The sequence below is a fragment of the Glycine max genome, chromosome 1, assembly GCF_000004515.6.
Source record: "Glycine max cultivar Williams 82 chromosome 1, Glycine_max_v4.0, whole genome shotgun sequence".
Lineage (NCBI taxonomy): Eukaryota > Viridiplantae > Streptophyta > Magnoliopsida > Fabales > Fabaceae > Glycine > Glycine max.
This window is the reverse complement of record NC_016088.4, coordinates 2,154,135-2,172,588: the sequence shown is the minus strand read 5'-3', so window position 1 is coordinate 2,172,588 and position 18,454 is coordinate 2,154,135. Positions and strand designations below refer to the sequence as shown.

General features: G+C 30.9%; 2 protein-coding genes across 2 annotated transcripts; one reads left to right on the top strand and one right to left on the bottom strand.

The window, feature by feature from the left end:
* Positions 1–2,199: 2,199 nt before the first annotated feature.
* On the bottom strand, positions 2,200–6,319 carry LOC100788913 (probable glycosyltransferase At5g03795). Its single transcript, XM_003517242.4, is given in 9 exon segments — positions 2,200–2,411; positions 3,007–3,164; positions 3,993–4,225; positions 4,832–4,853; positions 4,856–4,894; positions 4,897–5,091; positions 5,094–5,115; positions 5,632–5,949; positions 6,025–6,319. Coding segments are annotated over 9 exon segments (1,197 nt in total). The 5' UTR covers positions 6,133–6,319; the 3' UTR covers positions 2,200–2,309.
* Positions 6,320–10,777: 4,458 nt separating this feature from the next.
* On the top strand, positions 10,778–17,047 carry LOC100782704 (kinesin-like protein KIN-14R). The gene is made up of 19 exons (XM_006572929.4): positions 10,778–11,146; positions 11,613–11,914; positions 12,025–12,196; positions 12,294–12,364; positions 12,463–12,646; positions 12,891–13,000; positions 13,118–13,217; positions 13,332–13,418; positions 13,534–13,710; positions 13,847–14,120; positions 14,266–14,427; positions 14,547–14,762; positions 14,854–14,891; positions 15,005–15,168; positions 15,271–15,522; positions 15,748–15,813; positions 15,959–16,033; positions 16,141–16,206; positions 16,433–17,047. The coding sequence occupies exons 1-19, from the start codon at positions 10,981–10,983 to the stop codon at positions 16,937–16,939; spliced, it is 3,189 nt and encodes a 1,062-aa protein (XP_006572992.1). The 5' UTR covers positions 10,778–10,980; the 3' UTR covers positions 16,940–17,047.
* The last annotated feature ends 1,407 nt before the right edge of the window (positions 17,048–18,454 follow it).

Here is an 18,454-nt window from a genome sequence, read left to right as displayed (position 1 = left end):
TATCACCACATTAATAACAAAATGATATTGTGTCACAAGAAATTGATAACAAAATGACATCATTTTGTTTTTTTACATGTCATTAGTAGTAAAATGAGTAAAAAAGATAATTTGGTTGATAAAATTCAAAAAAAACTTAGGTAAAACTTAGGTGGTGAAATTTATGAAATAATAAAAATTGAGTGATAAAATTTACAATTAAGAGAAAATTATTTTCAATTTAATTCAATATTCTCCTAAATAAAAAGTGAATCATCTTAAAAATAAGGAGATATTTCTTAAAATTGTTCCAAACAGCCAACCTTGTTTTTTTTTATATTTTTTTTACGATTTGTTATTCTTGATTTTGAATGATATTTGATGTCATTAAATTTAATTTTATAACTTAATAATTCTACATGTGTTCCTATATATAAGAAATAAATTATGTTTTTTTTGTATTTTTTTAATCCTAATTATAAGAAATAATGACTAGTTTTCAAACTTATCAAGAGTTAAATTTATTTTATATCTTTAATTTATTTTTAATTTTATTTATTAGACATTTATTAGATTGTAAGTATTGACATTAAATATGACTATCTCTCTTACAATATTTAAACTTAATAACATTTTTAGAATAAAATTTAAATTTATTGTGATATTAATTAAAAATAACTAATTTAACCACTTTTATAATTTTAATGGTTTGTCTAACATTTCTTATATATAAAACAGGAGGAATAACATATTTCATGGGTATAATTCAATCATTCAATTGCACTTAATACTATTAAATGTGATTCGATCTAATTCCTAACTAATAATGGTATTTTATAAGGATTTCATCGGGTTGGGTAAACTAAGTTGTAGAGAAACCAACTATGGTTATTAATTTGAGTATATTAATTTAGATTTTATTTTTTATTTGATTTTTTTATATATAATGCCACAAATTTATCTTTAACGTGATTTGCACGTTTATTTAATGGGACAAAATGAAACAATTGAATAACATTTACTAATAATTTGTTTAAAATATGTAAAATCACAACAACATTAATACATTAAATGTAGTATCTAATATGTGCATAAACATACAAAATAAAATTAAAATGTATTTTTTAACATGTGTTATTAACTTAATGTGATTACTTAAAGTGTGAAAATAAGTATTAAAATTGCTAAAGAGTGTTATAAATTTTACTTAAATTTTATTTTTGTATCTAACTTAAATCTGATAGTCTTTATTTAATGAAAATGAAGTATTAAACAACACTTACTTTTTTTTTTTTACAAAGAGCAATGCTTACTACTAATATGTTTAAAATATAAAATGTTATTCACCCAATGTGATTTTTCAAGTGTGAAATTGGCATGGATAATGGAGTGTAACAAATTTTATTTGAATTTTATTTTCTGTATCCAACTGATGCCAAAAATTTTATCTTGAATGTTAGTTCTTTATTTAATAGAAATGAACAATTGAATAACATCTAAAAATGTTTAAAATATACAAAATCACAACATGATTAATACATCAAACAAACTATATGTCTCATGCATGCACATGAGATACATGATAAAAGTGATTGAAGAGCAATATTTAGTTTGCCATATTACCGATTATGATTTGCCTAACTAAATATGAAAATACGATTCTAGTGTGATAATTTTTACTTGATTTTTTAATATATCCTTCTGTCAAATTTTATCCTGAATAGGTTTAATGTGATTGCCTTTAGAATCATTACAAATAAAAATGTGATTTGATCTAATAAGGATTCCATCGGATTGGAGTAAACTAAGCTGTAGATAAATAAACTGTGATCATTAACTACAATTACCACTGGTGCAAACTAAAAGAAAAATAAGTTTTTTTTTAATCCATGAAAATCATAGACATAGTGAAGGAATATAGAAATAATCCACACTGCTTAACCAATATAATTATATCTATTTGCTAAAGTCAGGCTCAATTTTTCAACAAATGAACTCATTTATTTCCTAAAATATTCAACAAATCATAGCTCAGTTAAATATCATGAGTCAGTTGTTAACTTGTTATAAGCCATACCTACCCATGTTCTAGTTTGGATTTACTCTAACAATTGCACCTGCCTTAATTCAATAGCTTGGCCATGTAGTAGTTTCAACCCAACAAAGAACCTTACCACAAACAAATAACAAATTAACTGAAACGTTCAGGGAGCAAGAATATAGAAAAACATCTGCTGTATAAAAAGCTGTAATTGGCTATATTTACAGTGCTCTCTCAGTTGCTAAAATTGTATTTGTATACAAAATAAGAGTCTCTAAGAGTCTAAATATCAGTATTTGATCGTGTGATGGCGTAACCAGAGGTCATACATAACCAAATGGAAAGCATCAAATCTGATTGGGGGCGAATTCCATTGGAAGTGTTTCTGAACCTGATAAAACATGAAGCAACTTTATGTAAGCTCCAACAGAATTCAATTAGCAACGAAAATTCTACCGACCAAACAACCACTGGTGATAAAATATTTGGGCTCCATTTTCTCAGGGCCTTCTTAATTTATGAAAACATTTCTATTTTACTAATAATTAAAAAAATGCTATCTTTCCTAGTCTTTACTTTGTTTCTTGATTTTGAGGATTTGTATAGCAAGCAATAACCCCATAATGTTATTTTCATTATTTCTAACATAATCAAGAAATAAAAACAGAAAAAAAATTCTAACCAAACATGCTGTTAATTTCTTTCTTTCTTTACTTTGGTTTACATTCTAAATTTCTCTTCTAACTTTACATACTGATAGCTTTTCAAACAACATAAACAAAGGGTTTTTCTGAACTATAATAAGAATTATAAGAAGTTCCAGAAAAAGAAAAAAAATGAAACTTGTAGCATTCAAAGGGTTTTTCCGAACTATAAACAAAAGGGTACAATACACACGTTTACATACCACACACAAAATAAAGGCAAAAACCTAAAATATTTCACTAATATATAGATTCCATATAAAGTAATGAGAATATTTATACCTTTACCAAATTATTATGAAGGGTAACAAACTCAGCATCTGATATATTTTTGAGGATTTGTTTAAGCTGGTATACATCACTCTCCTTGAGTACAACAGCAAATTTGTTCCAGTCAAGAATATCATTGAAAGGAAGGTCATAGTAATTAGACAATATCACTGCAAAACAACATCTTCAGGTCAGTTACAAGGTTGTGTCTACATACATCCTGTTCCAAAAGCCAGAGCATCATCTATTCAAACCAAGTTACAGTTCAAATTGCGTTCACAATATCATAAATGTACTACTTTTTGAGACCCAGAGTATACATAACAAGCCAAGATGAAGTATATGTGTAATCTGTTCACATGGGTTCTACTGAATTTGACCTTTATTATCACTATCCAATAAAGTATTTCAACATTAGCTATGGTGATTGGAGGGGTGGAGATTGGGTGGATAGTCTTAAATTTGATCCCTAGGCACTCATGTATTCCACAATACAGCTTCCACTCCCTCCAACAGTCAAACAATATAAACTTCCACTTATTATTATTCATTCCAATGGACAAATCTGCCTTTTCATATTGAACTATATACATATATAGTTGAAGCTTATTAATTATTTGATTATTAAACCACCATATTTCAGACACTCAATCATCATCCCACAATAAAGTTGCAATTCTAGTCTTAGGAGTGATAAAACCAACCAAAGCTTAATCGGCTTATACAAGGATAGGATTTGCAAATGTTTCTTAATAGACACTGTTTAATTCATAGTTTAACACAAGTACAAAGGAATCTGAGCAACTAATGCCATACAAGAAATATGCAAAGTAAATCTACCAATTTCATACCATCCATAAAACCTGACAAAAATCACTAGGCAATAAGTATGCAGTTTATATATACTTGCACTGTCATATAAGTATACAGTTTTAAGAGGCTTAGTATGCAACAATGAAATCAAAGGGGGAAAATATCATTAAAACGGATGATCTTACCAGGAATACACCCATAATGGATAGAGTCTGCTATCCGAGCACTATTAACCTGTGATCCACCAGGACATATACAAAACTTACTCCTGTAAAATCTCTTCTGGTACACTAGATGCCCAGTAGCCCTACTAATTCTATTGTTTGAAATATCAAGTTCTGTGTCATTTTCCCACACACGTGCAAGAATAACTCTGATTTTAGAGTTACGATGACCGGCCCAAAATCCAAGAGTAGTTCTGCAAAGCACAAATTTATCAAATTTTCAGAATCAATAAATATGCAAGTAGAATCCTTGTCTGTTGATCTTACAGATCAAACTACATATTATTGCATCATTATCAGTATTAATTAATCTTATGATATAATATCATCTAAGTGTCCCTACTAATTCTGTTGCCTGAAATACAGATTCCATATTACATTTCCATACTATTTTACATGAAACGAATATGTATTAAAAATCAGGTTCTTGGATAGGATAGCAACATTGAAAACCAGAAAAGCATTTCCTGATTAACTCACATTGAAGTTATTCAAGATCCACAAGCATAAGGATTAGATAATTTTAAACCAGGTTACCAGAAGCAGAAACTGAAGAGCAATTAGAATATTATAGAAACTAACGACTTGTGTGGGTCATGAGTGAGTTTGTGATAAAGGCATTTATACATTCTGAGAAATATCAAGAATTTCCATCCTCTCAAAAATGACCTTTAAAATTAACACACTTCAAAAGCAGATGATGATAAGTCATATGAAGCAAATCCAATCCCCAAAACCTAATCTGCACAAATTCTTTGTAAATCTAACTATATGGAGCAACAATATCTTAAAAAACACACCTGTTTTCTATATCATTCCCCCAGCAGGAAGAGCAAATGGCTGTAGCACTTGAGGGAGAGCACATCTTTATGTGGAATGAATCCAACATCATAGCTGGGGGAGCACACCGCTCGAATGGAATTCTTCACAAGAAACTCAAGTCCTTCTGTTGCCCTCACACCAACATCATGACAAGTGACAAAGAAGTGATCAGCACCCAAGGTTCTATTCCAATAAGGATATTTGGATATCAAGCTCTCCACATAATTTTGTACAATTATGTCATATTCTCATAACTCGTGCCCTGCATAACACACAAACATGAGACCACATTCCACCAGAGCAGTCACTTAACCATCTAATCCAAGCTAAGATTGTCAATCTTCTTTTTATTATATTTCTTATACTTTCGGGTTTGGCTAACTAACCCAAAGGGTTGCCTCAGTTTATACTATTATGGCCATAATCATAGTAAATGGAATTCCAACGCACACCTCAACGAGGATGCATATCTGTGCGTAGTTTGAAACTAGACATTTGCAGATGGCCCGATAAACCCAATAAACAATTATTAGGAAGACTTGGTACCATCTTAAAATTTTGGGTGGACTTAACCCAACCCAAAAGCTAGCTAGCTCGTGAGAGTTACCCTCACTTATATTCACTATTGTGCATATCACTGGTTAATGTAGGATCTCCAACAATTTCCTTTTAAACTAAGATCCACATTTACTACTCACTAGTAATGCATGCATCTAACATTGTACCATTCTCCCCAGATCTCAACAAGGAGAATGCAGAAAGGGGGGAAAAAAAATACCTTGCCACGCATCTTGTGACACGAGATGGGAATGAAGAAGAGGTGTGCCTCATCGGGATTTTCGGTGCAGAAGCGACTCTCTCTGATGTTCTGGAAGAAATAGCCTTCGCTGGCGTACTTTCCGGTGAGCTTCCTCGGCGTCTGGTAGAACGTGTTAGGATCCCCATCTGGGTATATATAAACCTTGAACTTCTTCTCCATTTCCTCATAGTTCAGCTTGAACACGCGCGGCGAGTGGTACGTGTCCGGAACCTCTTCTTTCTCTTCTTTCTCGCTTACCGGCGCATCGTTGAGGTTCTCGACCGAGAGGTTGGCAACCTAGAGCAAAAGGGTAATCGAAAACGGGAAAAATGAGAAATTTCAAATGGGGTTGGAGAAAAAGAGAAATGGTACCTGGGGTGTTGGGGTGGAGTATTTGAGGAAAGGTAGGTGAAAGAAAAGGTGAGGATGCGAGAAGAGGAGTGAGCCTCGCAGAGAGAAGAAACCTTGCTTCACGGTCATCAATCACTGGTATATATATAAGCTTCGATTTTGATCTGCGATTTGAAGGGTTCGATTATAGGGAAGAAGCAGATTGAGATGGGTTCGTTGTTTCTTGGAAATCTGTGATATGAGGCTTGGAACCTTCCTTACTCGCAGTACTCTATCATTTTGCTATGCTAATGCTGCGCTGCCTCTGCCTCCTCTAATTTTCTGTTTTTAGAGGTTACATGACAGTTAATTCATTAACACTGGCTTAATTTTAATTTTATTTTAAGATTATTTATGACATTAAATAATTTAAGGGATGATTAATAAAAGATTATTTTTAACAAGTATATCTTATTTTATTGATAATTTAATAAATACATCCATTTTTATGAAAATAAATATATATCATTAATTGATAATCACTTCACTATTAAATGTTTACATCAACACAGGTAGGATTGTTGTAACTTAATTAAAGATTTTAGGTTTTAATTTTTGAATATATATTTATATTAAATATTTGAAAAAAAAATTAACCCTCATAATAATATTATTTGACTGAAATAAAATTGCTTTTAATAGCATGTGTTCAAACAAACAATATATATATATATATATATATATATATATATATATAATTAATAGACCTTACAATTAAAAAAAAACCCTTAATGATAAAGTAGTCCTATTTAATTATACTAATTATTTTGAATTTAAGTCTTTAAGATGCGGATAACTTAATTAGAAGATACAAGTAATATGTATCAAATTTTATTTAATTCCAACGAATGATATTCTCTGCTTCTAGATTTGCCTGTTGACATTTTTTTTTTTGCCTTAAAAAAACATATATACCAGTCTTGGTGTTGATTTTTGTTTTTTCCCTCTCCTCTCGGGCGGATAGGTAGAGAAAGGTGTGTATTCTCATTTGAATAAATAAGTATATGAAATTTCAAGTGACTATAATTCAGGTTAAAATACTAACGAGTACCTGAATTAATTAGTACACGAGTATTATTAAGTTTAAGTATATCCAATAAAAGAAATTAAGTATATAATTATGTTAAATATCTATAAAGAAAATTTTATCCTTCATAATTTTTTTTTTACTCAAAACAATTTTTTTTTAATAGAAGATACGTATTGTTTATAAAAAAAAGAAGTTTAAAACAAAAAGGAAGAGTTGAGTTGCATGCATTTAGTAATTTTTTTTAGGAGAAATCCATTAAGTCATTAACCCAATAATAGAAGGTGAAAAAGGAAAATTAAAAATAACTAGTACATGTTAGAAGCGACCCCTAGCCTTTAATGTTACTAGTTAGATAGTGCTCAAATTTGTTTCAAATAGCTTCCACCAAGGAGTGTAAAAAGGATCCAAGCTATACATAAAAATTGAAATCATCAGTGGATGATGTCTTTCACCCATTGGTGTAAAATGGCAAGGGAAAAGGAATAAGCACATTGATCCTAGCAAATCTGCATCATAATGTTTCAACCAAAGAATCTGGTATAAATTACTCTTTGAAGCACTAACTGGGTACAATTAGCAATTCAGTACTACGTGATCATTCTCTTTAACCTCTACGGACGGGGAAAAGAAGTGAACAACATGGGTGGAGAATATTGAAGGTCGTCCATTTTCATAATTATAAAATAGAAATATGATTCCAAAACTAACACAAAGTGAACTTGGGATTAGTGGAGAATATTCAAAGTCCATTTTCATAATTGTAAAATAGAAGTATGATTCCTTAACTAGCACAAAGTGAACTTGGGATTAGTGGCAGATCATCAGTAAAATGTTTTGGGAGAGCCGATCACTAGATATTATCTTTTTATTGATTAATTTTAGTTATTAATTTTTGTTAAAATATTAATAGAGATTCGAATCTATATTCTTCCCTCCTCCCCCTTTCAACCCCCTTCCCAACCACCAATCACTAAATACTAACTAAATTGGTTTAACTAAAATTCATATTAATCATATATAATTTTATCAAAGTTTCAAAATAACATCAATGCAAAGTAGCAATAACGAAAAGATGCCTGAAACAAAATGAGCTTTTGGGCTATAATTAAGCTACCTTTTTATGCTAAACTGATGAATGTGTTGATACTTGAAGTGTCTTCTGATTATTAGAAGCAAATGAGCATTCCCCAATGGCAGTTGTCTAGCAATTTTTTATTTAATTTTATAGATTTAGATCCTCTCATATTATAGAGTAACATAATATAGATACGTTGAAGAAAAAAACATATCGTTTATCAAATATAAGAACTTATAATGATAGTTGTAGAACCCGCTAACTATATTTTATTGCATAATAAAATATTACTTCAAAAAAAGCATTATATTGCATAATAAAATTCTTTATTCACCCTCAACTCTCTAGCATCTAGAGTAGAGTGTTAAAATCCTATTTTGAGTGTGTTTTTTAACAGTGGTCTAATGGTCTATAGAAATTTGGGTATATGACGTGAGGCCCAAAAAGAACAAGATCCAACCCAAACAAGTACTGTATTCCATAGTAGATGTTGACGGCATCGTTAAAGAAAATACATGACCCAGTCCAAGCAAGCATCCATGAATAATCGCGTATTTAACACTTTTTTGAACCTCATAATTATAACGAGGAGTCATATAAGGTGGGTTTAATATTTTAAATCATTTTATTAAAATTTAGGGAAGAGATGACGTCTTAATTCATGGCAACAAAAATCTTCGGACTCAAAAAGTACTGACAAAAGTATAAAAATAAAAAACTATATATATTTATATTTATCTTATACTAAGATGAGTGAAAACTTATTATATATTAAGTTTAAATACTTTTTTACTCCTTATAATTTAGTATTTTTTTATTTTTGTAAAATTATTTTTTTGTCTTTAGTCATTGTAAATTATGTATTTTGTTTTTTATTCTTATAATATTTTAGATAATATTTTTTTACTCTTCAAAGTACTGTTTAAAATATTTTAAGGATGAAAAACAAACATAATTTGTAATTACTAAAAAAATAATTTTACAAGAAAAAACATAAAAATTTTAAATTAACTGAAAAAATATTTAAACTTATATATTATATGCAAAATCATATTTTATTTCACTCAACTAATTTCTTAGAGTTATAAGATGGATTTCTTGTTATTGGGTATCAATAAATATATATTTTTTATATTAAAAAATTAAAATTGATCTCAAATCTCTTAAATGAAGTCTAGAATTATAACAGTGTAGATACAAAAAGTAATAATCGAAAAAAGAGAAACTACTAAAATAACATAAAGACTAGAAAAACAAGAGAGATGATTTTTATTTTCATACTTATTATTTCTTTCTTCTTTAATTTTCTTTTTTAATCCAAAAACATCAAAAGTGTGTGTTTAGAATATAGATTGAATTAATTTTATATTATAATCTGTTTAAAGTTTTGTTTTCTATTATTTGGTAATGTTGACAAAAAAAAGAAGATTATAATATATTACAAAAGAAAATTGTTTTTTATTATAATATATTAAATGCTAAAATATTATTTCCTAGTTAATTTTTTTTTTCTATTTTTATCCCATATTAACTAATTTATTAATTTTAATACAAAATAACTATTAAAAAAATTCCTTAAAAAATATTATATAATTTGATAATTTTAGAAAATCCAAATAAATAAATGATCCTAAAACCGGTTTTCACCTAACATATTCAAAACATTAAATTTCTTATACAAATTAACTATTGCAAACATTTGTTTTTGTAATTATACGATAGAAATTGAATATTTAGAATACTCAAATAAATAAAATCTTAAAACTACTTTTCACCTAACATATTCAAACATAAAACTTCTTATCCATTATAGATTATAACAATATATCTAATTGATTGTGAAATAATTTTTCAAAATAATTCAATTCAAACACATGCTAGTGTCAAATATGTTAAAATAACACATTTATTGATTTTTCTTTTGTTTAAACCAAATTTAAATTTTGACCCATTTAAATAGACCAAATGTACATATTTTTATATAATTTAAAACAAATTAACAGCTTATCTTAGCGTTTATTTTAATGTAAATGTGTTATTTAAAACATAAGTAATTTTTGCCTTAAAAAACATAAGTAATTTTTTATTATTGAAATACATATTCAAATTTTTAAAAATTTCTAATTTGTTATACACAACTATAACATTATTTATAAGATGGATTGATAAAAAAACAAAACTAGACTGTTAAATTCATCTTTAAAGTATTATTTTCGTTCTTAATTAGTTTTTAAAACAAAAAAGTACTTAAATAGTCTTTAGGATATTAAAAATCATGTTAAGCAGTTGCTCAAATATTTTAAATTTGTTCCTAAACTTTACTCTATATCAAGTTGGAAATTAAAGGGATAAATATTCAATATTTTTAAAAATTATTTAAATTATTTTAGAGACAATTTAAGAAAAATGGTAATAATTTAAGGCAAAAATGATGATTTACTCTAAAAAAAATTTGTTTAAACGTTATCAAATATATTATTTTTCAAATTTAATACATGGGCTCTAATTACTTTTCTACTAGGAAAAAAAAAAAGACTTTACCATAAATAATTTTCGTATTCTTCTAGTTTACCCGATAAATTGGTAGGTTCTGTTCGAATTTCTCTTCAAGCTGAAAGGTAAAAAGGAAAGAAGAAAGGACTATACTTCAACTTCAACGGTCGGTTAATTCAAAACTTATCAACGGTCACCAAATTCAAATTTGAAGGATCCCATTCCCATCCCTCGCCACGGTTCGAAGCACTCTGAAATTTTCTCTTTGCCACGGAACCAGCCCCCCCTCTCTCTCTCTCTCTAGAAATTCCTTCTTGATTGCCAAGCCTCCATCTTTCACATGGATCCGACTCAATCGAACGACGTTCAGCAATACCCACAAACCCTAATCTCAGAGCCTAAAGATTCTTCAATGCACGACGCCAACGAGTCCTTGTTCGATTCGATGGTTTGCGACTCCAGTTCAAGACTGGTCCCAACTGGGCTTACGAGATCTGGCAACGCAGGTTAGAATATCACAAATTCATAAAATGGGCTTTATGGTTAGGACTGTGACTAGAAATGAAAAATAGATTAGAAAAGGTTCCATTTTTCCTCTTTCTAAGTTGAAATTTAGTGCTGCTACCTTTACCCTTTTCCCAATTACCCTTGAATCACCCCTTTCAACCGGATTTCAAACTCGTTCTGTTTATTTTCTCTAGTTACATAACAGTTGCTGGCAATTGTGTAGTGAAGTATTAATTTTGGGGATTTAGAATTTTGGATTAGGGTTAAGTAAATTGTAGTTGGGATTAGTTTAGAAGTGTAGTGCTAATCTGATTACACGGGTAATTTAGATCAAACTTTTGAATTTTCAGTGAAGTTTACAGAAAAATGCAAAACGCTGCGTTCTAAGTATTGAGACAGGACTTGAGGTGTTTATGCTTATGTAGATCGAATGTTTAATTTTAATATTATGTCGTTTTGAAGCAGAAGAGGAGTGTTTCATGTTTGTAAATGCGGGAGGGGATGCTTTTAGTGAAGCAGCTGGTGGAATAACGTTCCTGGGTGACACCTATTTTGATGGTGGCAACGTTATGCGTACCAATGAGCAAATAGTGGAGGGTGGAGACTACCCATTTATCTACCAATCAGCTCGGTTGGGAAGCTTTTGTTATAGGTTTGCTAATCTTCCTCCTGGAGACTACGTTGTTGATCTTCATTTTGTGGAGATCATTAACATAAATGGGCCAAAAGGAATGAGGGTGTTCAATGTATACATCCAAGATGAAAAGGCATGTTTTTCTGTACAAGCTAGAATATTTTTATTTTTATGCATTTATATTTGAAAAATTTATACAGGTAAAGGCTTCAACCCCTTTTTTTTATTGAAATAAAATGGCAGGTTCTATCTGAATTGGATATCTATGCAGTTGTTGGAGCCAATAAGCCATTACAGATGGTTGATTCAAGGGTGTCTGTTAAGGATGATGGGGTTATTCTCATAAGATTTGAAAGTATATCTGGAAGCCCAGTTGTTAGTGGGATTTGCATTAGAAGAGCAACGAAGGCGTCAGGTACTGTATTTCTGTTTAATGTGCTTGAATTGTTTGCCACTGGCCTAGATGGTTACTCAGCAATTTGCTGTCTTTTTTTGTAATTTTTTTCAAACAGTTCCACAAGTGACAAGTGATTACATTAAATGTAGCTCCTGTGCTGCACAGATTGAAATTCCTTCATCACAGGTTAGAGGTGTAACCTAGTTGATAAGTGGCAGTTTGAAGTGCAAGTGTCACTGACTCACAACATTTTGCTTTTTCTGTTTTTCATTGGAATGTTTCAGATGAAAGTTATGCAGGCAAAGTCTACAGCAAAGTACAAGAGCAAGATAAAAGAGCTCACAATGCAGTGCGATCTCAAGGCAAAAGAATGCTATGAGGCATGGATGTCATTAACAGCAAAAAATGAGCAATTGGAGGCAGTCCAGATGGAACTTGACAAAGTGACATTTAAGTTACTCACAACTGGTAAGTTTTGCAGGGTTCCCTTCAAGAGCATGGAAAATAGAGTCTTAAAAATACTTAATTTTTAACTCGTTTATGAGATTCATTAACATGTGTTTGTAGTAATTTCGAGATCTGATGATTATTTCATTTTCTATTTGCTATGCATAGTTTATGGTCTTAATAAATGTAATGCAGTAAGATGCACTTGCATCAATGGCATCACCTTATATCTGATTCCTAATTCTATTGCCAATTTCCTTGGCAGATCAAACTGTAGAGAAACAAGCTGAAAGCCTGAGGAATATTTCTAATAGGTATGAGCTTGATAAGAAGAAATGGGCAGAAGCAATTAACAGTTTACAAGAAAAAATTAAGGTAATTGATGAAAATTCAGGAAGGAGTTAAACTTGAAGTTATTATCAATATTATTATTATTATTTTTTATTCTCAGAGGATAACTTAACTTACATTTATGCTAAATTTGTTTTGCAGTTGATGAAGAGTGATTATTCAAAACTTTCCTTTGAAGCGCATGAATGTGTTGATTCAATCCCCGAATTAAATAAGATGGTTTTTGCAGTTCAGGAATTGGGTATGCTTTAGTTATATTATTTAGCTTCCAATTTTGTCAATGTAAGTTTGCAGATAATTTATTGCTTTGAAATAGTACAAATAATCTTATCGGACTAAAAACTTCTTTCTGCAGTTAAGCAGTGTGAAGATCTCAAAGTGAAGTACAGCGAAGAGATGGCAAAGAGAAAGAAACTCTTCAATGAAGTTCAAGAGGCTAAAGGTATTTCCTCATGTCATGTTTACTTATTCTACATAGTATATATGGACTTTTTTCTGATATAAAGAAAACTATTTTAAGTCAAAGGCACTAATGACACTTCTGTTATGAATAATAGGGAACATTAGGGTTTTCTGTCGATGTCGTCCATTGAATAAGGCTGAAATCTCAGCTGGAAGCAATACAGTTGTGGATTTTGATGCAGCAAAGGAAGGTTGCCTTGGAATTTTGACAAGTGGCTCCACCAAAAAATCTTTCAGATTTGACAGAGTTTATACACCAAAAGATGATCAAGGTATCTGAAAAGTGTAACACAATAGCTATTTGCTTGAGCCTTGAATGTCATCGCTCTTATATATTTAGTACAAGATTTTTATTATTTATCATAATTGGAACTTTTCTAAACAACAGTGTTTTCTATGTTTTAACAGTTGATGTTTTTGCTGATGCATCATCAATGGTAATCTCTGTACTGGATGGCTACAATGTTTGCATCTTTGCTTATGGGCAAACAGGAACAGGGAAGACATTCACCATGGAAGGAACACAGCAGAATAGAGGAGTAAATTACAGGACTCTTGAGCACTTGTTTAAAGTTAGTAAGGAAAGGAGTGAAACATTTTCATATGACATATCTGTTAGTGTGATAGAGGTTTACAATGAACAAATCAGAGACTTATTGGCTACAGGACAAACATCAAAGCGGTAATTTGTTATGTTTATCACTGCTTCCACTTGTAAGATAGTCTGATATAGTAATGTGGTTTCAAGCATGCTAGAATGTGCAATATCACTAGTCTGAGCAGGAAACTGAAGTAGCTAGAATGATTTATCTTGAAATGATTATCAGGTTGGAGATAAAACAAGCTTCTGAAGGATTTCATCATGTTCCTGGTGTTGTAGAAGCCAGGATTGATAACATAAATGAAGTGTGGAATGTACTGCAGGTCGGAAATAATGCTAGAGCAGTTGGAAGTAATAACGTTAATGAGCACAGCAGTCGATCTCACTGGTACCAAGCTCTTGTATTTTTTCTTCATTTATCATACTAAGAAGATTTCTTGTCTAGAACCTCTGCATCAATATGCTTTTTTTCCTACAATTTTTAACAATTGCTTATATCTGTTTCAGCCTGCTTTGTGTAACAGTAAAGGCTAAAAATTTGTTGAGTGGCGAATCTACCAAGAGCAAGCTTTGGCTTGTGGATTTGGCAGGTAGTGAGAGACTTGCAAAGACTGATGTGCAAGGGGAACGGCTTAAGGAAGCACAAAATATCAATCGATCTCTTTCTGCCCTTGGAGATGTAATATCCGCTTTAGCAGCGAAAAGTAGTCACATTCCATATAGGTATATCTGCACCTCTTTACTTCTACCGCATCTTAATTTATAAATAACTAAATATAAGTTTTATTCATGCTCTTTCCTTTGGTGGTTTCAGGAACTCTAAACTGACACATTTACTTCAAGACTCACTAGGTATGTCTAGTCACTTCAGCTTTTTGTGTGTTTGTGTTTTTGAGGAGTAAGATCCTGATTATGCAAGAATATATTGGTAACATTCCTTGCTTATTTTTCGTAAAACATTGCAGGAGGTGACTCCAAAACTTTGATGTTTGTACAAATAAGTCCATCAGACCAGGACGTAGGTGAGACACTGAGCTCACTTAATTTTGCAACTAGAGTGAGGGGTGTTGAGTTAGGTCCTGTTAAGAAGCAAATTGATACAAGTGAAGTTCAAAAGATGAAAGCAATGGTAGGTTGCTGATCCTACTTGAACACATTAAAAATTATTTTCTATTTCACCATGTTCTAGAATACAAGTTAATGTTTTCTTCCTTTTACACTTTGGCTTTAGCTTGAAAAAGCACGGAGTGAGTGCAGAATTAAAGATGAATCTATGCGAAAACTTGAAGAAAATTTGCAAAGCTTGGAGAGTAAGGCCAAAGGCAAGGATCAAATTTACAAAAATCTACAAGAAAAGATTCAAGAACTTGAGGGACAGATTGAGTTGAAAAGAGCCATGCAAAATGACTCAGAGAAAAAAATCTCTCAATTATCTGCCAAATTGAGAGGGAAAGAAGAAACCTGCGGTACTCTTCAACAAAAGGTTGGTTTCGGTTTGACATTGCCATTTGAACTTTTTTGCTCATCTACACATTGTTTTAGTAATGACAAGGGGATGCCTATATTGATGGGCCATTTGGCTAACTCCACATATAAACATACCACAAAAAACAATGTGCTTGTTTGATTTTGTCATTAAATAAAATGAAATCCTTGGTTACTCTGTTACTCACATTCATTTCTGACAAAACACTTGTCTCTATTGAAGGTGAAAGAGCTAGAGAAAAAGATGAAAGAACAACTGCAGTCAGAGTCAGCAAGTTTTCAACAGAAGGTTTGTCTGTTACTTGCGAAAACTGCTTCCTTCCACTCATCTTTGTGATGAATTAACATGCATTATCATGTGATGAATTATTCCTTGAAGAAAAAGTTTACCATTTTTTCTCTCAATCAATAAATCAGTTCTTCTTCGTAAGCAGGTTTGGGATCTAGAGAAAAAACTGGAAGATCAGATGCAAGGGTCTGAGTCTGAATCTGCCATTTTGAAAGATAAGGTTGTCAACAATTAGAGTTGTTTGTACAATTAGATATTCTGCTAATTTTGATAATGGAATATATTTAATGACGCCTCTTTTTATGTTCATTGCTTCATATTCTTCAGATCAAGGAGCTTGAGAGAAAACTGAAAGAGCAGGAACAAAGCTCAATGTCCTTGCTTCGTCAACAGGTACTTTGCACATCTCAAATAAGAAATTTAACAATTTGTTTCTGTTGTGCATTTGATCACAGTCATTTAAGAGTAATATCCTAATTAATAACTCTTTCACAGGCTGACAGTAACCATTATCAGTGTTCAATTTTCATCATTTATCGCACTCGGCTTTCATTGCCTCTTTTAAGTGGATTGTTTTAAATTAATGCACGTGCTCATGTGTCAATATATGTCATGACAGATGAAGGAACTGGAGGACAGGTACCGAGAGCGAGAGCAACAGTGGCAACAAACTCATTCTTTTGTGGATGCAGTAAAAGCAGCCACACCAGATGTATGTAAAAGCTGCATGAGGGAAGAATGTCCAAGTGAGATTGAGACTGGCATTTTAAGGTGTTCAGACTCGGTAAACCGCCAGATAAGTCAAGGTTCTTCTTTGTTCAAAGGGAATGATTCCACTCATAAGATAAGCCAAGGTTCTTTGTTCAAAGAGAATGATTCCACTCATAAGATAAGAAGCAAAAGAAGCAATGATGAAAACAACTTTGTCATGCCATCATCATTATTACATGATAGAAGAGTCGCAAGGAAATCTGATCCACCAAAAATAGTAAGGGGTGTGAGGCCAACACCAAGGCCAGTCACTGCTAATCCAGCCCCAGTGTCTCACAAGAGAGGTAGCACAAGCAGAGATCAGGTTCAAGGAATCAAAGAGAGGGACACTAAGAAGAAAATTTGGTCAAGATAGTAGATCCAACATAAAAAAAAGGGGCTGCTCGCTCCTGTAACAATTCATATTGAATATTGTTTTTGTGTGTGTAGTTTTTATAATATAGAATTCCAACTCTTGTGTGTAGTTGCAAATGAAGTTTTCTGTTTAGAAAATGCAATATATGAAATCATTGTTATCATATTTATTATTTTGTACCAAAATAATTTTTCTCATGATAATTTTATCATATAAGATGATCAATTGTTTAACTGGATTTTATTACTGGCTATTCAGCATAATTTAGCATAATTCACACTTCTCTTTAAACTCTTTTTAAGGTTAGTGTTAATTTTACACCTACAATATTTGTTTGAAAAGTTATACGAAATTTTATTACTTTATATTTTATTCTTATTCTTATACGTTTACTTTTATAACTACACACATGTCTTCTTTTATGTGCTGATTATACACTATGTATAGTTTTCTAAACAATTAGACTACGAGTGTAATTGATGTTAGCTGAGGGAGTTTAGTATAATAAATTTTATAATTAATTTAAACTAGAATGTTGGAATTTCTTTACGAATTGGTTGTTGCCAATAGTTTGTGAGTGGCATTGGTAACAGATTAGAGATGTGAGTGCGTTTGCTTTTCTATTGGTAGAATGATGTTCCTTCTCAGAAACACACCTTTTTATTGACGTTACTTCTCGCAAAACGTGTTAAACGAAAGTATTAAACCAAAAAAACAATATTTTTTTCTCGTGTAAAACCAATTTATTTAATTTTATACAAAAACATGATGTTTCTACCAACCCTACCATGCAGAAGCAGATTATTCAGACTCGATTCATTTTATCGCCTAAAAAAAATTCAAATTTAGTGACACTAAAGGCTGTAGAAAGATAAAATATCATTAAGAGACACTTTCAGGACATATTGTTCACCATTATTAAAAGATTTATTTATGTTGAAGAGGATTAACACAACTACTTAAAAAGAATATCTATTATGATTTCTTATAAGTTGACGGTGTAAATAAATTAAACTCACAAATTAAAATAAGAAAAAAATTCAAACACCTTTCAAGAGAAGAGATTGTGAAGCTAATTTATAACAGAAGATATAACTATACTTAAGGAATCAAATTTCGTAAGACTTTTATGCCAAATTTTAAACCCTCTTTCTTTGCCAAATAAATGTGAAGCTTATCATTTTTCTTAGAGAAAATGGTAAATGTAGGAGTAGTATAAAAAAAACCATATACAAATATCATAATTGTTTATTAGTTGATAATAAAATTTATTTTACGCAGAAAATTTATAAAAATTAAAGTCTTTCTTCTTATGTTGTTTATTTAAGATTAAGTTTTTTATGATCTCTCCCCTCCCCCAATACATGTCCTAGCTAAATATTTACCAAATTATCATTAACTTATGTCATATGGATTCTTAAATTAATATATATTAACATGTCTAATGTGCTAGTTAAGGATGAGAATAGTATGGATGGGGAGTGGGTTTGTCTATTCTCATTTCTGTCCCAACAT

Bases quoted from the DNA above. Each gene is read 5' to 3' on its own strand.
- LOC100782704 (XM_006572929.4), top strand. From the start codon at position 10,981: ATGGATCCGACTCAATCGAACGACGTTCAGCAATACCCACAAACCCTA. The intron at 11,147-11,612 runs GTTAGAATATCA...GTTTTGAAGCAG, and splicing joins TACGAGATCTGGCAACGCAG to AAGAGGAGTGTTTCATGTTT. The intron at 12,647-12,890 runs GTAAGTTTTGCA...TTTCCTTGGCAG, and splicing joins ATTTAAGTTACTCACAACTG to ATCAAACTGTAGAGAAACAA.